This window comes from Symphalangus syndactylus, chromosome 1, assembly GCF_028878055.3.
Source record: "Symphalangus syndactylus isolate Jambi chromosome 1, NHGRI_mSymSyn1-v2.1_pri, whole genome shotgun sequence".
Lineage (NCBI taxonomy): Eukaryota > Metazoa > Chordata > Mammalia > Primates > Hylobatidae > Symphalangus > Symphalangus syndactylus.
The window spans coordinates 151,479,165-151,503,305 of NC_072423.2; the positions used below are offsets into that span (position 1 = coordinate 151,479,165).

General features: G+C 34.8%; 1 protein-coding gene across 3 annotated transcripts in view; it reads right to left on the reverse strand.

Moving 5' to 3' along the window:
* TNKS (tankyrase) overlaps nt 1-24,141 on the reverse strand; it is a 208,047-nt gene that overhangs the window by 94,721 nt on the left and 89,185 nt on the right. For all 3 annotated transcript variants that reach the window (XM_055288544.2, XM_055288558.2, XM_055288552.2), the window contains exons 4-5: nt 7,029-7,065; nt 6,223-6,298 (exon numbers count right to left, since the gene is read on the reverse strand). In XM_055288544.2, coding sequence (XP_055144519.1) covers nt 6,223-6,298; nt 7,029-7,065 — 113 coding nt within the window. The remainder of the gene's footprint in view (nt 1-6,222; nt 6,299-7,028; nt 7,066-24,141) is intronic.

Below are 24,141 nucleotides of genomic sequence, written 5' to 3' on the forward strand. Positions count from 1 at the left end.
TTATGAAATTCAATTCTGCATTACGGGTAATTGCTACTAACTCTGCTGAACAATAAGTAACAAAATATATTATAATCTTGAAATGTTAGAGTCAAAAGGTACTTCAGAGCTCACATGGCCCAAATTCTTCATTTTTTTAGGCTAAAAAAACTGAGAACTCAGAGATATGATAAAACTTGCCATGAACACATGGCTAATAACAGCTGAAACTTAAAATCTGGTGTTCTAGCTTCAAGTTCCTGCTTTTTCCCACAATACCATGACCCCAAAAGATGCACATAAAATGATGTTTTTGCATTCCGAGGGGGAAAATACTTAAATTGTAAGATATAAATTCAAAAGAACTGAACATATCTAAAGACGTAAATATATTTGGAAAGATATTTTAAAATCCTCACTTATTCTTCCAAGTAACTATGAAAGAATCATTTTCAGTAATAAAGCTGAAAAAAAGATGGAATCTTTCTTGCCCAATAGATAATAAGCATTGAGTTATATTTTCTTTTAGTCAGGTATTTCAGTTATCTATTACTACGTAACAAACCACCCCAACAGCAGTGAATTACCTGGGTAGGTCTTCAGCTCTATGTGGTATGAGCTACGGTGCTAGGATGGCTGATGTCACCCTAAGGGTGGATCGGGAACTCAGATGGGGTTAAACTGTCTGGGACGGGTGGATAGTTAGAATCATTAGGAAGCTTCCATACGAACTCAGGTGGGTCTGTTGGCTAGGGGCCTCAGTTCTTCATGTGGACCTCGTCACATGGCTGCTTGGGCTGCCTCATGACATGGCAGCTGGGTTCCAAGAAGAAGAATTACAAAAAAAGAAACTAGCAGCTGCCAGGCCAACTCAGGGGCTTGTCCTGAAAAGGACAGAGTATCACTTGTGCCTTATTTTATTCAAAGAAGTCCCAGGCTAAGCCCAGAGTCAATGTGGCAGGGGGCTAGACAAGGGCATGAACAACAAAAGGGATGGTTTATTGAAGCATCTCCAAATAACAACCTACCACATAAAGATTGTTAAAATCCTGGCCAAACACAGTATTTGGAAAAAAGTTATACTGAGAGATGGGGGTACTGAGCAAAAATAATGAGAAACCCTACAACCCTAAAATTTAAATGTAGATACAAAGAATTACACTAATCCTACATCTTTCTTGTTCTTCACTGGATGGGGTTTATGGAATTCCATATATGGCATTATTTTCAGCCAGATATTAATTTTTAATCAACATGTGTTTAAAAATGGGCATATATCTCAAAAATGTATTTCTGAATTTATAAGCTGCTAATTTAAACAAATTTATTAAATGTGACACTGGGTGAAGAGAGAGGAAGGCCAAGCTCCAAATGAATTAATTCAATTATATGCTTCATAGATTACCAGGCAACCTATAGGTCATTTTGTCCAAAGCCAGCTGGGACAGAGCTTGGATAATAACGACATTTAAGGGGAGAGAAAGGGAACGTTGGAGTACTTAAAAGTATGTAAGTGTCCATTCTAGATACATTTGAAAGTTTCAAAAAAAATTATCAAAGGAGTAGGAATCTAATTTTCTAAAGGTTACTGTGTGCTACAAACTGTACTAGGTACACTGACCACATTATTTCACTTAATCCTCTCAAATGCCTCGTGGAATGGGTATGGTTATTTCCATTTGAGAGTGAGTGAACTAAAAACTCTAGAGCCGTAGACACACACTTGGAAAGCAGAATAGAACCCAATCCCTCTGACCTTACAGTCTATTTGCCGTATCACAGTTTTTCTAGGTGTCTTCAAGGTACAGCACTAAATTCACTAAATTCTACTTTATTTCTGATTGATTCCCTTTTGAAAGTAGTTTTCAAACACTTTACTTTTCTGTTTCCAGTCGTCTTCATTATTAACTATTTGGAAGCAAATATTTACAGAAAGTTGACATTTAAAGAACTCTTTAAGGTTTTTGAATTAAAATCTTGTTCCTCCAATTACCTGTTCATCTAAGTTTGTGGTTTCTTACAGAAGGGTATACTAAATACTAAAGCCTTAAAAATAAAAGGGCCAGGAAAAAACATTCTCACCTTAAATCAGCACTTTTAACTGTATCACAGCAAAAGGAATATTGTATAATTTTAATGCATTAGCTTCAATGTCTTCTATAATGTCTTAATCATTCTACCAATGTCTGAGCTCCTTGTTAACCAGTACCATCAACCATATGGTTATCTCCCATGACACTAAGCACAGTGACCTACACATGGTAGGTATTAAGTGTTGGTGGAATGAATGAATAAAAGGAGCAGAGGGAAACCTGAAATACTCAAAATTACATTGGAGATGTAATTTTAAAAGCACCTATCAAATATTAGTTACTTTCAATTATTTGGTGACATATAATAATAGCAATAGTAGACAGAGTAGATATATTCAAAGATACATATTATTTCTATTTGGGAATATGTGCAATAGTCCCTAACCCCTACCTATTGCCTGTTAAGATAAGGAATGGGTAAATTTAGGACACTTATTTTGTAAGCAGATAAAGACAGTTAGAAAAGGAGAATAACACAGAGAGGAACAACAAAGAACTCTCAAAAGAGTTGACTGTTAGACTAATTTTATTCAAATATTTATTTTCATTTATTATAAAAGGTATCCTTACGAAAACTAACACTGGAAAACAAGAGAATATTACCACCTTGAATTTAGACATCAAACAAGGCCAGAACATGTGGATAATAGCTAATAAAACATCTGATACTGATATAAAACACTGTAAAGGGAGATTAAAGGTCAAAAAATCCAAGTTTGAAAATATAGGAATAAAGAATTCTAGAAAGGGAACAACGTATTTTAAGGTTCTGGTTCACCTAATGGCAATAATGAATTTTGGACTGTTATGACTAATCATACTGGGCAGAAGGCAGAAGAGGACTAAATAGTATCTATGTTCCTATGTTTCTAAAAGTGGTCATCATTATAACACGTATATAATTGTATAAAAGTATCATTTTAGAGCAAAACAAAAGGTAGCATTTTAGAACAAAAAAAAATTCTGCCTTTTTTTAGGGAAAAAAAAGCCAGTAAAATTTCTAGTGTAGCCAAGAGCCAATTTTGATTTATGTGTAAAATAAAAGCATAGTAACAATATAAACTGTATAAAACCTTATTGATGTTTTATAATTTTCAGAATTCTAAAGGTTAGGAAAACAATTGTCTTTAGGAAATAAAATATTAACTTCTCACATATTACCTAATTAGATAATCATCAAGTCACAGTACAAAATTAAGAGTACTTAAATTTACACTCTCATTGTATAATCCCACATATTACATTAAAAAAAAACCTAAAGTCTCAAACCCCCACATATCTCTAGGCAAATTCCCCACCTACTAACCACTGTATAAGAGACATTTCTTTTCCAAAAACATTTCAAAATTAACATTTTCATGGGCTTTTTAAATTTACAAACCAGGAACTGTAGTAAAAACTAAGAAAAGGGCTCAGTTAAGCAATAATACAGTAATTTAGGAAACTTCCAAAAAAGGATTTGGTTCTATGCTGTGTTCCAAAATGAAATTCAGGAAATAAACTTTATATGCCTGACTTACTATATATGAAAAAGTACCTTTATCCTCTCATTAATACACAACCTGACTTTCTAATTCTAAATAAACACATGCAAATGTTCTAAAAAAGGACTACATATCTACTAAGACAGATACTTGTAATTTTAGCAGCTAGATTTGCCTACCTGTTTTCTTGATAACAACAGGAAGAAAATAAAACAAACTGGCATAACTAAGGGATCTTGTCCCAATCTCCATTAGCACCCAGAACATTTAACACCTTGTCGCTTTATTGCAACTGGTACATTTAATAAGAATTACTCTGTGCCGTAAATGAGAATAATATCTAAATAGGAATTATTCAATTCAAACCACACAGATGAGCAATTGTTAATTATTTCTTATATGCATAGCACTAAAACCTAATAAATGCTTAAGTTTAATTTTCTTTTTCTATCTAATTTAATTTGAAAAAAACCTGATAATCTAAAAAAGTATGAGTACATTTTGGAACATTATTGCATTACTTATATTTTAGGAATCTTTTGGTACAATAATAATGCTTGAGGTACGTTCTTAAAAATGTTCTAAACATTATAAAATATACAGTTCTCCCTCATGTTAACAGTACCCCAAATAAATAAAGAGAATAATATTAGTAATAATAACAAAAAACATAAAATATTGCATTCACATACTTCTGATTTAATTTTCTAAATGGCAAAGGGTAGATGTTTTTCTCACTCAGAGGATAAAATTATGTTTATCAAGGAACAACAGAGTTGTATTCTAAGCTTCTGCTATATGCAAAGTGCCAGCCTTGGTCCTGGTAAAAAATACAAGGAGAGCTAATAGAGGAGTAAAAGAAAGATATGTATAAACTTTAAGGAACTCTAAATGCCACAGAGTAATATAGAAAAGGAGCCAAAAGAATTTGGATGAGGAATACACTGGTTCTAGTTAAAGGAAGTATATTCTCCTTTAAGGAAAAAGAAAAATACATGAGTTCTATACATTTGTGTAGGAGATAAAGCAGGGAGAAGAGATAATTTGTTAAATATCAGGGATCATGTTCCTTAATTATTATGATTTATTGCACTAGGAATGTGGCTGTCAAAGTAGAAGGGTAAGGAAGGGAGAACGAGGCCGTGACAGAAATCGACTCCTGCTGTAGTAATCTCACATAAGTTCTGTAGTATTAAAACGGTTATAGAAAACTGACGTAGGCCGGGTGAAACAAGCTCTGTCTAAAAAATAGCTGCCATTTAACCACAGATAAGAAGGCCCTTTTCTACACAGTGATAGAAATCACTTTATCTACTTGGAGGATCCAAATAAAATCTGGAATTTAAAGTGCACACAAGAGTGTTAAATTCCCTAAAGCAACTTCAAAACTGAAGGAAAAATGAACAGTTACCATTTAAAAACACTTCCCAAGAGTAAGTAATGGTGCTGAGTAAATCCTTACTAGCTTATAGCTTGATACGGGTAATTTAACCTTCTATGAAAGTAGAAGTCTCTCCCCACATTACCCAGAGAAACAAAATACTCACTGGGCCATGTAACGATATATGAGCTATCTACAAAAACAAATGAACGTAAATTATATTCTGAGGGACTCAACTCCTTGCCACTGTTTTTGGATTTCATTAAAATAGAGAAAAAGTAGGGAAGCTTGCAAAAATCTGATCTGCAAAATTATCACTCACAGAAAAGTAATTTTTTAAAAGCAAAATAGTTTATTATTTCTGAGGAGCACCATCCATCCTGGTATTGCCATAACATTTTCACTGTAAATAATTTCAAAAGAATTCATTCTTTAAATATTAGACATACAATTTTCCTCAATTTTTGTAATGTGTCTTTAAAAATGTTTTAGGTTTTTAGTTAACATTAAAAAATTAACTCTCATTTAAAAAAAACCAACTTTATGGTACAGACTGCGTTGGTTTTCAATGTCTATTAGGTAAATCACTACAAAACTTTGCAATTACCAAAGGCCATAAAGGATTACATTTCAATCTATCTTCAGCAAGAATACAAAGTAGATAATGAAGCTGCCAGCTCTATGTTTTATATATTACATTTATGGCAACTGCATATTAATATAGAATATTCCTCTCTGTTTTAATCTATTTTCTTTCAATATTCCACAACTAAAACTTAGCCAGTACAAATAATAATAAAAGAGCAGAGCTGTTACATAGATGTAAAAAAATCATTAACAGCAATTTCTCAGCTTTAATGGAAAAAGTGTTGGTATGTAGCAAACAAATCTTCTTCTGCCAAATAAGAAATCAAAAACACAAATGTCTTAACAAAGATGGGTAAATAGGACACACATATTTCCAATTTCCATTATCATACCCAGAAAAGAGCATTTGCTGTAATTTTAATCACCGACAAAACTGCAGTTTCATGTAACAAATAACTTGCAGTGTCTGACATTTAAGAGAAAAGGCTTACTTAAGATCTATGCTTCACCAGTTCTATGAATGTGTCACAACTGCCAATAACAGATATAGCAGCATTTCATTTACAGTGAAAAGATGCCAGTTAAAATAAACCCATGTAGGTATACGTGCTTATATATATATATATATATATATATGCCACATTCACAAAATTTTGAAGCACTGCAATTAAAGAGGATTGTATTTAAGATAACTTACCTTTCGCCCATCACTTGCATGGCAATTCACATTTAGAGGAGTCAGTAAAGCCATTAGTTTTTCTTCATTACCACTCCTATAAAAAGGTAGTAAGTCAATTCCTCTAAAATTACAAAGCTTCTTATGAATATTTATGCACAATTTTTTCACACGAGAGTAAACTATGGGTTTCCTTTGATTTCTTTTACATGGATCACAATAAATCTCTTTTGCAATATTCAATTAATATATTTCTAATTAATTCCTGTTAATTACCCTATAGTGGTATCTTAAATAATGTAGCTTTCTACATTTTTGTTTTATTTATCTACATAAAGTCATCTTCTTAATTACAAACAAACTTTATTCTGATAAATGGACTAAAACGTTGGAGTTAAAAAATACATACAAAATGCTGTAAAGAGCTAATCAATTGAATTATAAATGACCAAGAACAAAAAAAAAATAGATGAGGATTTTAACATTTACTTTTGCTCTTCATTCAAGCTTTGCTAGAAAAATCTTCAGAAGAAAATGAAGATATAGGTATTTAAATACTCCAAGAATATCATTGGAAAAGCTGGGCAACTAGGGTTTGCAGGTACCTTAAGAAATGTTCCAAATAAAATTAACCTTATAATCATCACCACATGAAAAGATTTTATTACATACAATAATGATATAAAGTATATAAAGCTGTAGTATCTGCATAATTGCATAAAATCCAAGCATGACAATAACGTTATATTTTTTATAGTCCTCCACCTGCCCTCCTCCTTCTCTTCCTCAATGCATTATACACACTTAAAATGAATGGAATCACTTACCTAGCAGCTTCTAGGAGTTCGTCTTTCTTGTATTCACCTAGATGATTGCAAAATATCATGCTGTTAGCATTTGGCAGAAGACAGATTAAGAAATGCAGTAGGCAGCAAATAGAGAATTAAATAGAGAAGAACAGAAAAAGAGAGTCCACACCCCGCTGGGTGATGGAGCCGTGACGTTAGCCAGCTTGTGAAGGCAGCATCACCAGTGCCTTGGAGACGGGCAGCAAATTGACGCAGCTTCTTGTCCAATCCTCAGATGAAACAGCTTTCTTCAGACAACCAATGAATGCTAAATCTCGTGTCCAGAAACACATTCCCTCTGATAACAGCATGCCAGCTGAAGACAATGTCCCCTCCCCCCTTTTCTATTCAGGCTGTCACAGTATACTTGTGAAGCATAATACATTCTGAGACAAAAGCAAAATAATGTGGCTCTTTAAAGGTACAGATTACTAGTCTTCTAAAAAACTGAAGTTTTATTGGTAATGACATGGAAAGTTAAAAAAAAACATTAATTACTATTGTTGAGCTTTATAGCAGTAGAAAATGCAAATATCAGAACCGCAAAGGCTTTGACTCGATAGGGAAGGTCTGTAGACTAGAAATACGTGAACTACGTACCAAATGCCATGAACCTCTTGGAGGCAGCGCTCCAAAACCAAAACAGTGAATACATTCTTAAATGGCAATAATATTCTAACATGCTGTAATCTTAATACTTCATATAAATTTAATACCAATTTTAACATATAATAAATCTTAAAAATTTTTTTAAAAGGAGGTTGGGGTCTTTGAGAATGAGCGGATATCTAACTACTGCCACATGGGTAATTTTTCCCCACTCTATTTTATCACAATGGATTTTAAAAATATATCAAATGATGAAAACAGAAATTAAAAACCATCCATAATAAATTTCTTAGGGTATTCAAGATCTAACAAACAAATTTCTTTTGCAAGCTCAATTGAAGGACAAGGAATGTTAATAATACAGTGTTTGTTCCTTCAGTAAATAAAAAGAACAGCCAGGACTATGATTCAGCTATAATACACTGACTTAGTTTGCTACATCACTAAAGAAATAATTATACAAAGCATCTTAACAAATAATTATATGAAAACAAATACTAAGTGCTCATATAATAAAACGTTAGACTAAATGAAAATGTTATTCTATTATGAAATAATATTAAGTAACTTTTAAAAAATCTTATGTGTAAATATGGACTTCGCATTTTGTTTTGCTAAAGAATGCAGAATATTGATGCAAATATTACAAAGACACCTCAAGGCTACCAAATACATACTTAAATGCTATAACTCATTATTAGCAAATATTCCTTAGCTTTAATTTTGTCTTGCCTCCTGGATTAAGATTAGGTTAAAATCTGAAAACTATAACCAGGTATTTTCAAAGTAAAAAGTTGTTAAATATCTATTTTCTCTTAAAAGAACTCTGTATACCAATAAAGTTATAAGTTCAAGAATATAAGCTAGAATATATGATTTCATGGTCATAGAGTTGGTCTTTCTAATTTCCCATAAATTATATTTCAGAGTTTTTAGCCAACTGACAGAGTAAAGGTCATTTCATTATATCCTCCATCTGTTTAAGTTCCTGCCTTCCCAAAGCCCAGGACCTACCTTTGTTCAACGTTTTAGGTAGCAATATGGAAGTTAGAGAGTCAACTTTAAAAGCTCCTTGTGAGGAAAAAGGCATAACCCATGCCCCCAAATGTCTACAGAACCAGGATCAAAGTATATCAAATTACGCAATGTATCGATAAAATTTATTTATTTCATCAAGTCACATTTGTTCAATAGGCCTGTATGCCAGATTTTAAAGCGAAAGACACTATCACCTCTGACCTCAAGGAATATTATTCTATTAAAGGAGACAGACAAATAAATAAATAATTACAGTAGAGTATAAAGAAATCGTATGAAATGCTAGAGAGCTAACCAGCCAGTCTAAATGGGATTAATGATTGGAAGGGTAGTTGGGGGTCAAGGAAGCCTTCCTGGAAGAAGGGAAACTTGAGCAGTTTTGAAGGAAGGACAAGTAATCCTCCGGTGAAGCAGGGTCAGGAAGAAGGAAGCTACCACAGTGAAAGAAAGGAGAAGGGGAATGGTTGTAAGTAGCTCTGTGTATCTGAAGCAAAGGACACTCACAGGGGAATGGGTATGGACAAGACAGAGAAGAAATGGAAACATCATGAATGTCTCTCTAAGCTAAGAAGTTTGAACTTTACTTTGAAAGTAATGAGAAAATACTGCAATATTTTAACAAGGGGAGTGCAAACTATACTTAAAAAGCTGCAAGTTTTGTGATTACATAAAATACTTCCATACTGTACTTCAGTAAACTTTTGTTGGAGAGCAAGGTGGGCAAAAAAAAAAAAAAAAAGAAAGAAAAAAAAGTAAAATCTGACAGTCTACATTTTAAAGTATAAATTCCCTGATAGACAGTAAAAACACATTAAAACTGTGAACTTAAAAGTAGCTACTACTGAAATTTAAGTCATAGTGAAACATGACTCCAATAATAGTGGTAATAAAACTGCAAAGTATTTGGGAACCTCAAAGTTCAAATCAGTCTCTCCCTACATGACCTTCTCATCAAGCATAGTTTATTGAAGTTTTCACCAAAAGGCACATTTTTGCAAAAATGTTATTCCTTCCCAGATAAGCTGATAATAAACCAAAGCTTTCAAAAGGAAATATGTAAGTGCATCCAACAGAGTCAGACAGAGGTATTACAAATGTCTTTCTACTCTTCCTGCTAGAGATCCTAGTACTTTAATCAGCTTTTCTGCAATACATTCTAGCATCCACTATCTGGTGCCCAAGGACCACAATCCATAAACAACTGAAGCGATTTTTCAAATGCTAGCTCGAAGGAACAGCTAACATAATGAATTTAGAGGCCCTCACACTCTGATAACAAATCTGAGCTACTTACTTGACAGCCGAAGTACCAGCTCTGTTCCATCTTAGCTGAGAATCTGAAAATATTCTGACTGAGACTATGGTGCTCTATGGAGCATTTATATTCTTTAATAACATCCAGATAAAGACTAGTAATAGATCAGCCAGAAAGGAAACTAGGCAATTATAGTCAAGATAATAGCAGCCAGGAAAGAAGAAAATAGATGGCTTAAAACATTTTCTATTAGAATAAAAGTAAATGGAATTTTTAAAAGTAAGCCAAAAAGTTTACTTTCCAAAGTCTAAATTGTTTTTACTGGTAAAATAGCAATGATATGAAAGAAGCAAAGATACACACACACAGATACACTCAGACATACACACACACACACACACACACACACACACACAGAGACAGAGAGAAATATGAGGCTTATGTGTTAAAGAGCTATGTTATTAAAACAAAGCTGAAAAATAAAACTCTTTTTATTTCTCTGCAGTAGTCAGAAATAGCTTCTCTTTCACTTAGTGTAAAGGCAAAATTACTTTTTGAGTAAAAATGAAGAAAACTTAAATCAATAAGGAGAAGTCATGATTACCTACTTATCTCAATTTTAACATTTTAAGTGCTTTTGCCCCTTCAGAAACTGACAGGATGAAGGTAGACTTAGTTTTGTAAAAATAAGTCATTTGGTTTTGTTGAGATGGAATAGCATGGAAAGACTATGAACATGGAACCACAAATTCTTAAAGCAATGAGAGGCTAAAAAAGAATTCTGGGCCAGGCACAGTGGCTCACACCTGTAATCCCAACACACTGGGAGGCCAAGGAGGGTGGATCACCTGAGGTCAGGAGTTCGAGACCAGCCTGGCCAACATGGTGAAACTCCATCTCTACAAAAATACAAAAAATTAGCCGGGCATGGTGGTGAACGCTGTAATTCCAGCTACTCAGGAGGCTGAGGCAGGAGAATCTCTTGAACCAGGGAGGCAGAGGTTGCAGTGAGCTGAGACCGTACCAGCCTGGGCAACAAGAAAGAAACTTTGTTTCTCTTTGTTGCACTCCAGCCTGGGCAACAAGAGAGAAACTTTAACTCAAAAAAAAAAAAAAAAAAAATTCTGACTTTTCTCTTTCAACCATTATGCATGGTATCCAAACCTATCAGTAAAACTTTGCATTACATAAAAGCAGAGGAATGTCATTTGAAAGTCACCCTTTCTCCGTGTCACCTCACCCCCAATTTCAGAAGCACTCTCCTAAGGGATCATCTGAAACTGGTGTGAAGGCAGTTAAACAGATTGTCTTAGGTTTCACTAAGTATTATCCATTATCTGTCAGGCCCTGCACTAGGCTATAAAATGTGAGCACAAACTAACAAATCTGAGCTCTGGAAAAAGCCATGTAAGCAAAAGGAGAGAGTAACAAATAGTAATAACAACCAAACAACTTAAAAAACAACGACAATTATTAGCTTTAAACAGGTTAATCACATCAATATAACAAGCCAAAAATTTCCATCAAAACTACTTTAAAGCGTTTAAATTTACCGATGAGCTTGCAAGCAAAGGCTACTGGGACAAGGGAATTTCAGGAATAAAGAAAATCCACTGAGGTCTATTCCAATGATCAATCCATTTTGCATTTCCCATAGCATATCTTAATTTCTGAACTTATCAGGCATCTCAAGGGAAGAAGTATGTAAAGACTTCAATCAAGAATCTCAATTATCAGGTTAATGTGGGGACTCTTACATTCCACAGTGCTAAGTAGTACCATGAATTGATAACACTGATATAGATGTTTTCTCATCAAGGTACCAGCAAATTAAGAGATGAATTGATTCTTGTAGCTAAACTGACAACCTATATGAAGAATAAAATATTAATTTAGGTGATATATTCCATCATGTTTTCACTAGTAGATTTGAAAATTAAAAACCAGCTATGTGGCTGTAGAAGGAATTGAGATAAAGCACCAGGAAGTAATCTAATCTCAAGAATTAGAGTTAGGTCTTCCTCTAAAAGCAATATTCAGACAGACTGATATTCTGCTATATTCAAACATGGGCCCCAGACACACCTGTATTATTTTGCTCCAGGATCTTTCAAAAATATATTCAGAACAACTGGGGGTAAATTACAAAGTTATCACGGCTCTCAATGCCTTCTTCGTACTTTTTAATCCTATCAAATATTTCTACTCATTATGATACTGGCTTCAAAGTCCATACCACCAATTAAGTCTAGAATCATGGCCAATCTAAACACTGAACATCCATTCTAAACACAGTTGTTTGTCGTCCTTAAATTCTAAGTTTGAACAGAGTATTTTCCTGGTAGAGATCCTTTCCTTGTCTCCTGGAACCATGACCTTTTAAACTAGCTAACATCAACTTTGCTTAGTACCAACATAATCTCTACATTGTCCAATATTTTAGCCACTCCCCTCATCACTTACATTTAAATTATATAAAAATAAAAATTCTGTTCATCAGTCACACCAGCCATATTTCAGGCATTCGGTAGGCACAGGTAACTAGCTAGTACCTCTATATTGAACATTGCAGAGAGACCATTCGCCAGAAGAGCTGAAACTTTTATTGGACCACGAAACTTTGCAGTGTTTTTAGTGAGCATATAAGAAGTTACCTTTTACCCTAAAAACCATTTTCCATATTCTTTACTCTTAAAATTATCACTACCAAAACATCAGCTTTTTTTTTCTTACTGAACACCAAACAACTACTTCATTACCATGAAACATGTGAAAAAAAAAAATGCTGGACTGAATAACAGATCTAGAATGAGTTCTAGCTCTGCCACTAGTTTACTTGTGTGATCTTGGGTAAACCACTTCATGCTTCAGGGAGCCTTCATTTTATTGTCATCTGGAAAATGAACAGGTTAAACGATTTCTAAAGTTTCAATTCTTAAACTTTCATCCTGTATTTGATTCTTAGTATTGGTAAGAAGTTTTTCTAAGACGGTTTTAATGTTGCTTTAAACAGACTTAAAACAAAACAAAGTTATTGGAGAAAAAACACTCTACTAAGTTGTTACAAAAAGTAGTACCCGAAAATTGTAGAGTAAGCAGTTAAACAATTTTACCCAACCTGTACTATCTACTTGGTTAACGATTCTAAACTTTTGGTAATGTTTTAACTAGAAGGTAAATAGAAACCAGCTCTTTCAAAAAAAAGTTACTTTTTCAATAATTCTAATCTTTATAGACTTGTTACAACATTTTTTTAAAAGAAAAAAAGCTCACCAAAGTATGGAACTAGAGATGAACTAAGAAGTTATTATTTGAGAAGCTTTCCAATTCTTTAGGAAAATGGAAATGAACCCCCCGACCCCTGCATAGCAACCGTGAAAAAAAATTCCAGACCGGGTGCGGTGGTTCACACCTGTAATCCCAGCACTTTGGAGGCCGAGAAGGGTGGATCACGAGGTCAGGAGTTCAATACCAGCCTGGCCAAGATGGTGAAACCTCGCCTCTACTAAAAATACAACAAAATTAGCTGGGTGTGGTGGTGGTGGTACGCGCCTGTAATCCCGTCTATTCGGGAAGCTGAGACAGAGAATTTCTTAAACCTGGGAGGCAGAGGTTGCGGTGAGCTAAGATCGCACCACTGCACTCCAACCTGGGCAACAGAGCAAGACTCCTGCTCAAAAAAAAAAAAAAAAAAAAAAAAAAAATCCAAAAGGTAAAAGGCCCCAAATACAACTCTATTATCCTATATTAAAATTTTTATGTCATAATTTTATGTCATAAAATTTATATATTATTTTCATGTCTTAAAAATTATAATATATTAAATGTCAACACAAAAACCTCAACCAATGTCCTAAAACATTTCAAAAACACAATATAACAGTCATATAATAAAAGCTTTGTAAAAGCTTTACGCGGGAGGCAGTAATATGACCTCTCTTAGTTCGAGTAACATCTAAGATGCACATCCCATTTCCTGACACTTAGCAGGGTTTCCAATCATTTGTACTTGTTTCTGATGTGGTATCAATTGTAGCCATCAATATGTGTGTCAATAAATACACACCGGCCAAAAAAAGATGGTATTATCAAATACACACATTCTTTAAACTGGATATTAAAAGGCAAAAGAGGTGTTCCTCTAGAAGCTGTTAACCAGTGAGACTTTCTGCAAAGTGTGCCAGTACTTTAAAAGAAAACAACCTTTGTGACCACAGTACACATGAAAGAACTTTTTGATATATTAAAAAGAAAACAAAAAAGGAGGAAAGGAACATGGCAGGAGGGAGGGAACTCTCTAAGCATGGCAGGTTATGATGCTATGTGTTCAGTCTGAGAGCTCAGGACAACCACTATTACTTAAAGCCATCAACTATCTGTGTTAATGGCAGCTAGGGGCTGGGGGAAGTGGGATATTAGTTTGTTTGTCATAAGTGTGTGTGTGTGTATGTAGTTTTTTTTTTTTTTTTTTTTTTTTTTTTTTAGCATCACAGTGTCTGCTGCATAAAAAGTGATTTAAATCAGGAAAAGTAAATTCCCTATTTGATCCAAAACAACTTGGCAATGGTTTTTACATTTTGTTCTGTATCAGTGGTCCTTTTTCTATAGCCATCAATTCACACTCCCTTGTTTGCAAATCTGAAACCCAAAAAACTCTAAAAACTCAGATGACAGCAAAACTTGACCCATTTAGTGTACACAGCTACACAGTACAGCTGTCATATATTTCATTACAAAAATATCACTGTTACAGAGTACAGCCCCAGTCTCCATGGGGGGTGTTTTGTAATATATGGTAGATGTACAGTAGCCCCCATTATTCACAGGGGATACATTCCAAGGTCCCCCGTTATGTAAGCGAATGCCTAAAACTGCGGACAGTACCTACCCTATATATGTTTTTTCCAATAATACATACCCATTATAAAGTTTAATTTATCAACTAGGCACAGTAAGAGATTAAGAATAATCTCTAATAAAACAGAGCAATTGGAACAATATGCCAATATCACTACTCTTGTGCTTCTGGGTCACTATGAGGTAAAATAAGGATTACTTGCATAAAAGCGCCGCAATAGCAGGATGCTGATCTGATCACTGAGATGGCTACTAAGCGCCTAACAGGCAGAGAGGGTAGACAGCATGGATCCATGGACAAAGGGAGGGTTCATGCCCTGGGCAGAATAGAGCAGGTCTGTGTGAGATTTCATCACCATACTCAGAGCAGCACGCCATTTAAAACTTATAAATTGTTTATTTCAGGAATTTTCCACTTAATATTTTGAGGGGCAGTTGACCACAGGTCACTGAAACCTTGAAAAGTGAAACTGCGGATAAGAGGTGACTACTATTAAACTGTTTCTTTTCTTATTCATTTTTTGAAGTATAATTTACATATAGTTAAATTCACCTTTTCAGATGGTTCTGTGGGTTTTGAAAAACTTATACAGCTATGTGACCACTACACTTCAAGACAGGAAACATTTCTATCACACCAAAAAGTCAGGCCCCTCTGAAATCAACCGCCTATTCCAATCCCCCTCCATGGTAACCATGGATGTTAATTTCTGTCCCTATAGTTTTATTTTACAGAATGTCATGTAAATGGAATCACAGAATATATAAACTTTTGATTCTAGCATCTTTTACTTAGTATAAATGCTTTTAAGGTTCGTTCATGTTGTTGGACATATCAGTACTTTGATCCTTCTTATTGCTAACTTATGTTCCATTATATGGATGTATCTCAATTTGTTTATCCAATCACCAGCTGCCAGACATGTGGGTTGTTTCCAAATGTCTTTGGGTGATTATGAATAAAGCTACTGGAAACATTTACAGAGAGTATTTTTGTATGGACAAATAACTTCATTTTTCTTGGGTAAATATCTAGCAGTGGGGTTGCTGGGTTATATCATAAGCATCTGTTTAACTTTGTTAAGAAATAGCCAAACCATGTCTTTTTTGTAAAAAAAATCTGAAAAATTCTCTGAAAAATTCTCATGTCACCTATAGAAAAGAATAAGAAAAAAAGAGAAAAAGTTAACTACTGAGAACTATGATGGCACTGCCACAATTTTACCACTGCAGATACCAACCTTGCATCATATAGGGGCAATTCATCTGGCCTGAACTAATTTGCACATCTTTTAATTCTTTGCTTCTCACTTGTTATCTGTATTAAAAACAAAACAAAAAAACAGTATTTTCCATCTTAGGTTCAGGGTAATAGGCATTCCATATATATTTAGAAATGATAGTAAACATTTATTATGGACAAATTCTACAATAAAATTCTGGATAACACATAAACTAAAACCTAACCCTGGAAAAATTATTACCATCAGTGTCTTACATCATAGCAAGGCTACGTGTGCATGAAGTCTGATGTTTATCACAAGTTAATCTAAGCAACTTTCTAAAAAGTAAGAGGAACAAGTTAGTTCTGAGTTCTCACCTACCAAAACTAACACCACCAACTGAAAATTATACATATCTAAAATCTACCCTCTAAGAAGCAGTAACTAGGCAGACAAGTTTATACGAGCACACCCAAAAGAGGAGGAATGACTCAAATTTCATTAATATAACATTGTTTTAGGTAGAAATATTGACACTCTATTTTACTAGGTATTTAAAATAAGAAGGAACTACACAATAAAGCTGACATTGGGGATGGGATTAAATATATTCAGATGAGGAAATTAATATAAACAGCTGATATGTGGCTTCATGCCCTCTATATACAGGCAAATGTTTCCCAATAAGATAATTTTAAGATGATCTAAAATTGAACATCTCCACCTTCCATTTCTCCTGCTACTTCGAATAAAAATGTTCTCCTGACTTATATTTAGACAGACTTGAAACAACTTTCTAATGCAAAATACCACAAACTAACTTTTGAAAAAACCACTAGCATGGCTTCTTCATTTCCTCAACTTATAAAGTGTCCTCCATATTTTTCTGAAATCATAATAAACATTTTCATACGTCTCCTTTTCAACTGAGCAAAATGTGGAAAGGAGATCAAGGTAAAATGAAGCAAGTTAAAAACAGAAGCAATCATAATATCACAATAGCCCATAGTATTAACTTTATAATAAGAGACGGTTAATTATATTTAGTAAGTGAATGTTCAACTGCACTGAGTCTCTTTTTTTGAAGCTAATATTACGCGTAGGAGAAAAGCAAACTGGTTTTCTAGACATTATACCTCAATGACACTTTTCATAGTCTTTTAGATATAATATTTAGCAAAATTGCTTTCCTTGGAGAATATTTTCTTTAAAATGTCTGAAACTCTTCCTGACCAAACTGCGAACCCTCAACGCCTGTCTTGAAACTGGCTATATAAGAAGTAAAGACTGTTAAATTTCAGCCACTAGATTACTAAATGAACTATATTATTTAATTAGGTTATTCCAAATTAATGAGCATTTCTCTATATGTGAAGTCTGAATCCATGGTAATACATCCATTAAGTCCAAGCTGAATCAATTGTGACTTCTGCTATAACTATGTTCAGAAAAATTACTGGACAAAGTATTAATCTAGATATAAATGTAAATATTTTATACTTTTTAAAATATAAAAATATTTTATCATTTACAGATATGTAACATGATATCCCTAGTTACACATTAATCTAAAACATTAAATTACAGATTCTGCTACATTATAATCCATATAATGCCTTGTCCCTACTTTCTTTTTTCCATTCTTATTGCTACACTTTATTTATGTACTTTTTCTTTCACCCACCTCCTATAACAGTCCTGTTGCTAATCCCTAAATTAGTCCTTAATCCCTAGTCTCTAGCTCTTAATTCAGTTACATTAATTCCTGCTTTAGTTTATTCTCCTATTCAATAATAATAATAAACAAAATAGTATAAATGTATGAGTCCCCATACCTGTCTTACAAAATGGTGTTCAAGCCTACAGTTGAATATTCAAAATCCTTTAAAAATATAGACTAAATTTATTAAATTTATTATTCAATGTTCCCAATTCCACCTCACCTTCTCAACACACACTATCAACTCTACATCACTCACTTTTACCCGAATACACCTTGCATTTTCCCGAAAGTCTTTACTCATGTTGACAATGATCTAAGCTCCAATCATCTGCACTTGTTAAAATATTGCCAAAAACATATGGCCAAACTTACATATAACTTCCTTCATGAAATCACTCCACACCATTTCAGTTAAAAACACTGTCAAAGGGCACAGATTCCAGTCCTAGCTTTGACACTACAGTTTTCAAATTTTAGGCAAGTTATTTGCTTATTCTAAGTCTTAAGCCTAAGGATATCAAAATAGTTTATCTTGTCAAGCCTGTCCTAAGATTATATTTATAACCATTATGTGTACGTCAGAAGTTCTTAACCTCTGGTAATTTCATGGAATTCAAAAATTCTGTAAATACTTGACAACTATAGGCAAAACTTGAGTGTATGTTCAAATGTGCAATGTATTTTCTCCCTAAGGAGTGGATATAAAGGTGCTTTTATTAGCTCCTTAAAGTGGTCCATGACCCAAAAAAGGTTAGGAACCATCATTTCTCTGATCTAAATCTTTTATTTACACAGACACGAACTGATACAAACAGCCCTTACATACCAATGGTAAATCTCCGAAAGCTTTAAGAATATACTGCTTAGCACTGTTATTTCTTAAAAATGATTCTGAATGATTTTTCCTCAACACACCTGACAGATAATGTTCACATGGGTGATATACTTTCATCAGCAACAGCTGGGCACTGCAGTCTACTAAATGAACAAGATGCTTGTGGGTTTGGTGCCATTGCTAGCATGCTAGCTCTAAATTCCATCACTTTCTCATACAATTCAAGATTTATGGTATCTGTATCAATGCTGTATTCTGCTTGGCATATTGTAAACAGTGCCTGTATATTTGTTAAATGAAAAAATAAATGACGTAATTCAAAGAGAACTAGTAAATGAATGAGACTTAAAAAAAAAAAACCCAGAAGGGCTTAAATGAGAAAGAATATTAATCAGACTTCACTAAAGTCAATGAAATCTAACCTAATAAGAGACTTAGTGATACTTTAGGGAAAATATAAGAAAAAAATAACTGAGGTGTGTGCTGCTGAAGAAGTAAATCACAATTGGTGCTTCTTGAGGAAACCATAACTGCACTCACTAGATCTTTCTGAGACGTTTTGTAAATCAATGACAGACTATGAAGAATAAAATGCAATCATATACAATAATCACAACAAAGACAAGATAGTTCTGACATCATTCAAAAAGCAGTCACATGGCTCCACATCAGCCTGCAGTTCCTCAGGATGATATGGTTATAAGATGCAGAGGTCAGGCAATCCCTGAATAGGCGACTCCCAAAACTTCAGCCCTCAGTAGGCTTACACATCCAGGGGACAAGCACCTTGGTAAGAGCAAGGGCTGTGGGAAAGTAATTTTCTTTTCACAGACAATGGCCTGGTTCCTATAAATCACAATACACTTTGTTCATATATCCTGAGAGTACTGAGATTGCAGCTACTACATATACAACAGTTTCTTAAATGAAGAGATCATATTTGTATACTGGGTTAAACAAAAAAGAGTTCTTTTTGAAATAATTATTTCAATATAAATACTTCACATAAAAATAATACAAATATTAAGAAGAATCTCTGAAGAAAAAGTGTTTTTGAGTATTTTGGCATTTCTATTTGTTGAATGACCTATGTTCCTCCCATAAATTTATCAGCTACCCTCATATAAAAATTATCACTTTGCCTTACTAGAATACTGCTACCATAAAAATTGGAACACTCAAGAACTAAATCATTCCAGATAGCCAAGTTTTCAACATAAGTGCTAATTTAGCATTTTAATTTCTCTTTTCTTTATAGAATTTCTTTATGAAATATATTACATACCTCTATACACTGAAAAACAGATCATTCCAAACATAATTTAACTCTTCTTGACAATTCAGGGCCAATTATTATGAACCTCCACCAGACTTTGGAATAATATAGCAATGCTCTCTGGATTACTGAGACATGCAGGGACATTTGTACTTACTCAAAACGGTTCAAGATTGCTATGTATTTTACTTTTTTTTTTTTTTTAGATAGAGTCTCACTCTGTCGCCCAGGCTGGAGCACATTGCCACCATCTTGGCTCACTGCAAACTATGCCTCCTGGGTTTCATGCAATTCTTGTGCCTCATGATCTCGAGTAGCTGGGACTACAGGCGTGAGCCACCACAGCCGGCTAATTTTTGTATTTTTAGTACAGACGGGGTTTCACCATTTTGGCCAGGTTGGTCTCGAACCCCTGGCCTCAAGTGATCTGCCAGCCTTGGCCTCCCAAAGTGCTGGGATTACAGGCGTGAGCTACCACACCCAGCCATATTTTACTTTTTAATACATAATCTATTTGTCTCTTTTCCTTTGCAGAAATTAATCTCTTTATATATTTCCTTTTAGTTTACAATGTTTGAAAAGTGCTATCCAGTAGAAATATAAGCTTCATGTGTAATTTTAAACTTCTAGTAGCAATGTTTAAAAAAGACATGAGTTTTAATAGTACATTTTATTTACCCTACTATATCCACAATATTACCATTTCAGTGTGTGGCAATGTGTTCAGCAGCCAGCTGTGACGAGTGGTTTTGTGCTGGACAGTGCACACCTACAACCATCATGAGCTGGAAGCTTACAAAAGTAAAATGGTTGTAATCAGTCAGCAGCAAAAGCTGTTACTAAAGTAGGAACAAATTTGCACTGAGTAAGATGAGGACTCTCCTAGGTACAAGGAACTTAAGTTTCAGAGCATGACTTTGCACATTTATTTGGAGGACAGAAAGCAAAAAAGAGAAGGGGCAGAAGAAGAGAGAAGAGTAGTAAAAAGAGAGGTAGGAATGACATTAGGGAGAGGAAAAGGATCCAATAAAAATATTCTTGAGGTGGATAGACTCTGTGGGGGCTTAGAGACTCATAAGGCAAACGTGAGGCCTTTCTTAGTAGTTACTCTAGGGCTTGTAAAGGCGCATGCAGTAATAAAGGGAATTCATGGGTATTGAGAGTTGAAGAATCCTTGCACCATGCTTCAGTCTCCAGAGAAAGAGACCAGTAGTGGTTAATAGCGACTCCTGAAAAGGCAGCACAAGCTTATTATGAGGCTACCTCATTCAAATGTATATGCCAAGAGACGACTGAGAGTATGCTTAAGACAACAGGTCAAACACACTACTAATCACTTTTATGGAATCTTGTAGAGATGCACAAATTTACCATAAGAAATATAGACCATTTCTAGTGACTCTGAAGTCCTGGACAAGGGACTAAAGGCATTGGTGAATTCAGCATTTCTTCCTGCTAACTTAAAAGAAATGAAAACACGAATAAAAAACAGAAAAAGTAAATCTGGTTTTCAGAATGATGACTCCCTGGCAACTGCTGAAGAGCATCACATGATTGACAAGAACATTTAATCAGGATAAAGGCAATGTCCTGCTATTAGAGCCCTTCTCCCCTCAAAAACAGTCAACTGTTCAAATATGTAAGTAAAGAAAGACTAAAAACTGAATTAAGACTACCCCAATAAAAATATTTTGAAGCTAGTTTGACAGGAAGCTCAAGGAAACCAATGTGACAAATTTCAAAACAGCAAATGGAAACATGTCAACAGAATTTTAAAAAGGAGGGGAGGATAACTTAGTCTAGAGTACAAAAGGTTGAGGTGATAGTAGGTGGTGATTATAGGAAAGGTCTTGATTAGTATTGTCAGTATTTCAGAGAGGGCTCTCAAAAGGAAAAACAGCCTTATACAATGTAGTTCCAAAAAGAAGTTACTATATTTGGCTTAATACACAGAAGTATTTCTAACCATTTAAGTTACCCAACAATGGACTAATGGTAGACAGCACACAGGGACACGGTATAGAAATGCCATGTAGGAATATAGTATGGAATCCTTATGGGGTAAAAGGTTAGATTAGCTAACCTCTAAATTTAAGGTCTCTTCTAGAGTCATGAATTATGTGTGACTTTTATTAACAGTTGTGTACTTGTTAATTATATAAAATTGAACTTAAATTACATATGCATGCATTTTTTATTGTCTGATCTTCATTAGAACCATCTTCAGTTCTCTAAATGCAGTTCATAATTTTATGTACATTACCTGTATATGTACTGTGAGTGATTTATAGTAAGAAATATGTATTTGGTCTTCCTTTCCTGGCACATGGACCCTAAATCTCTTGGAATTTCAGATGAGTGTCTCAGATAAGTGATAAGTACATTTTTATATGTTCATGTGCCACAGTTTGAATGTTTGTGCTCTCCAAACGTATGTTGAAATTTGATGCCCAAGTTGGAGGTGGGACCTAATAAGAGGTGTCTGAGTCATGGAGGTGGATCCCTCATGAATAATTTAATTTGGGTTGGAAGGTGCACGGGGAGGAAAAGTGTGAGTGAGTTCTCACTCTATTAGTTCCTTCAATAGTTGGTTGTGAAAAAGAGACTGGCACCTCCCTCTCCATCACTTTGCTTCCTCTCTTGCCATGTGGTCTTTGCACATGCTGACTCCCCCTCACCTTCTGCCAGCAGTGGAAGCAATCTGAAGCCCTCACCAGACATAGATGCTGGCACCATGCTTCTTGTACAGCCTGCAAAACTGTGAGCTAAATAAGCCTCTTTTCTTTATAAATTACCCAGCCTCAAGGTATTCCTTACAGCAACACATTAAATGGACTAAGATATAATGAGATGACTGATGGCTGGGGGCTCCTGGATAGTCTCCAGATAGAGGCTGGTACCAGAGGAAACAATCATGTGACTGGATGGGTGGAACTTTCAGCCCCATCCCTGACCTCCACAGAGGGAATGATTTAATCAATTGGCCACAATGAAGCCTCCAGAAAAACCCCAAGGGACAGGCTTGAAACTGTTTCTGGGTTACTGAACGTGCGGAGGTGCTAGGAACGTGGAGCACTGGGAGAGAGTATGGAAGCTCCTTGCCCCTGCCCACTGACCTTGCCCTATGTACCTCTTCATCTGGCCATTCATCTGCAGCCTTTGTAATTCCTTTATAATAAACTGGTAAACATATTTTCCTGAGTTTTGTGGGCACCACTAGCAAATAATTAAACTTGATGAACAGGTCATGGGAACCTCCAGTTGACAGCCAGCAGATAAGAAGTATAGATGACAACCTACTACTAGCGAGTGGCCTCTAAAGTGGGGTGCAGTCTTCTGGGACGGAGCCTTTAACTATCTGGATCTGACTTTAATTCCAAGCAGACAGTGTTAGAACTGAATCGAATTATAGGACACCTAACTGGTGTTGGAGGAGTGCTCATGGTAGGAAAAACTTGCAAATTTTGGTGACCAGAAATGAAATAAGCAGTAAAAGAAAAAACAGGTTTCTTTTCCTTTACACATACATATACACAAACGTCTTTGTATTCGACAGGCACTTTCCTTGAATAAACTCACTTAATCCTCAAATAATGCTCTGAGGTAACTGGGCAACAAAAGGTCATACACTTCATGTATTAGTTTCCTATTGTTATTGTAACACAATACCAGAAACTAAGTGAATTAAAACACACATTTATTCCCACACAGTTCTGGAGGTCATAAGTCTAAAATGGATGAGCAGGGTTGTGTTCCTTCAGAGGCTCTAGGGGAAAACACATTTCCTTGTCTTTTTCAGCTTCCAAAGCGTGCTCACATTCCTTGGCTTGTGGCCATGCATCACTATGACCTCTGATTCTGTCATCAGATCATCTCTGATTCTGAGCCTCCTTTAAAGAATCCTTCTGATTATATTGGGCCTACCCAGAAAACCCAAGATAATCTCTCCATCTCAAGATTAACTTAATCACATCCGCAGTCTGTTTATCCCACAAGGTAACATAGTTACAGGTTCTGGGGATTAGTATGTTGACATCTATGGGGGCCAGTATTCTGCCTACCACAACTAGTAAATGGCAGGTTGAGGATTTTTAACAACAGCAAATGATGCCTCTCAAATACTGTTCTTTCATTAAATGAAAAGTAGGTACTTCAAAATTATAATTATTATACTTTAAGTTTTAGGGTACATGTGGATGTGTAGGTTTGTTACATATGTATACATGTTCCATGTTGGTGTGCTGCACCCATTAACTCGTCATTTAGCATTAGGTAT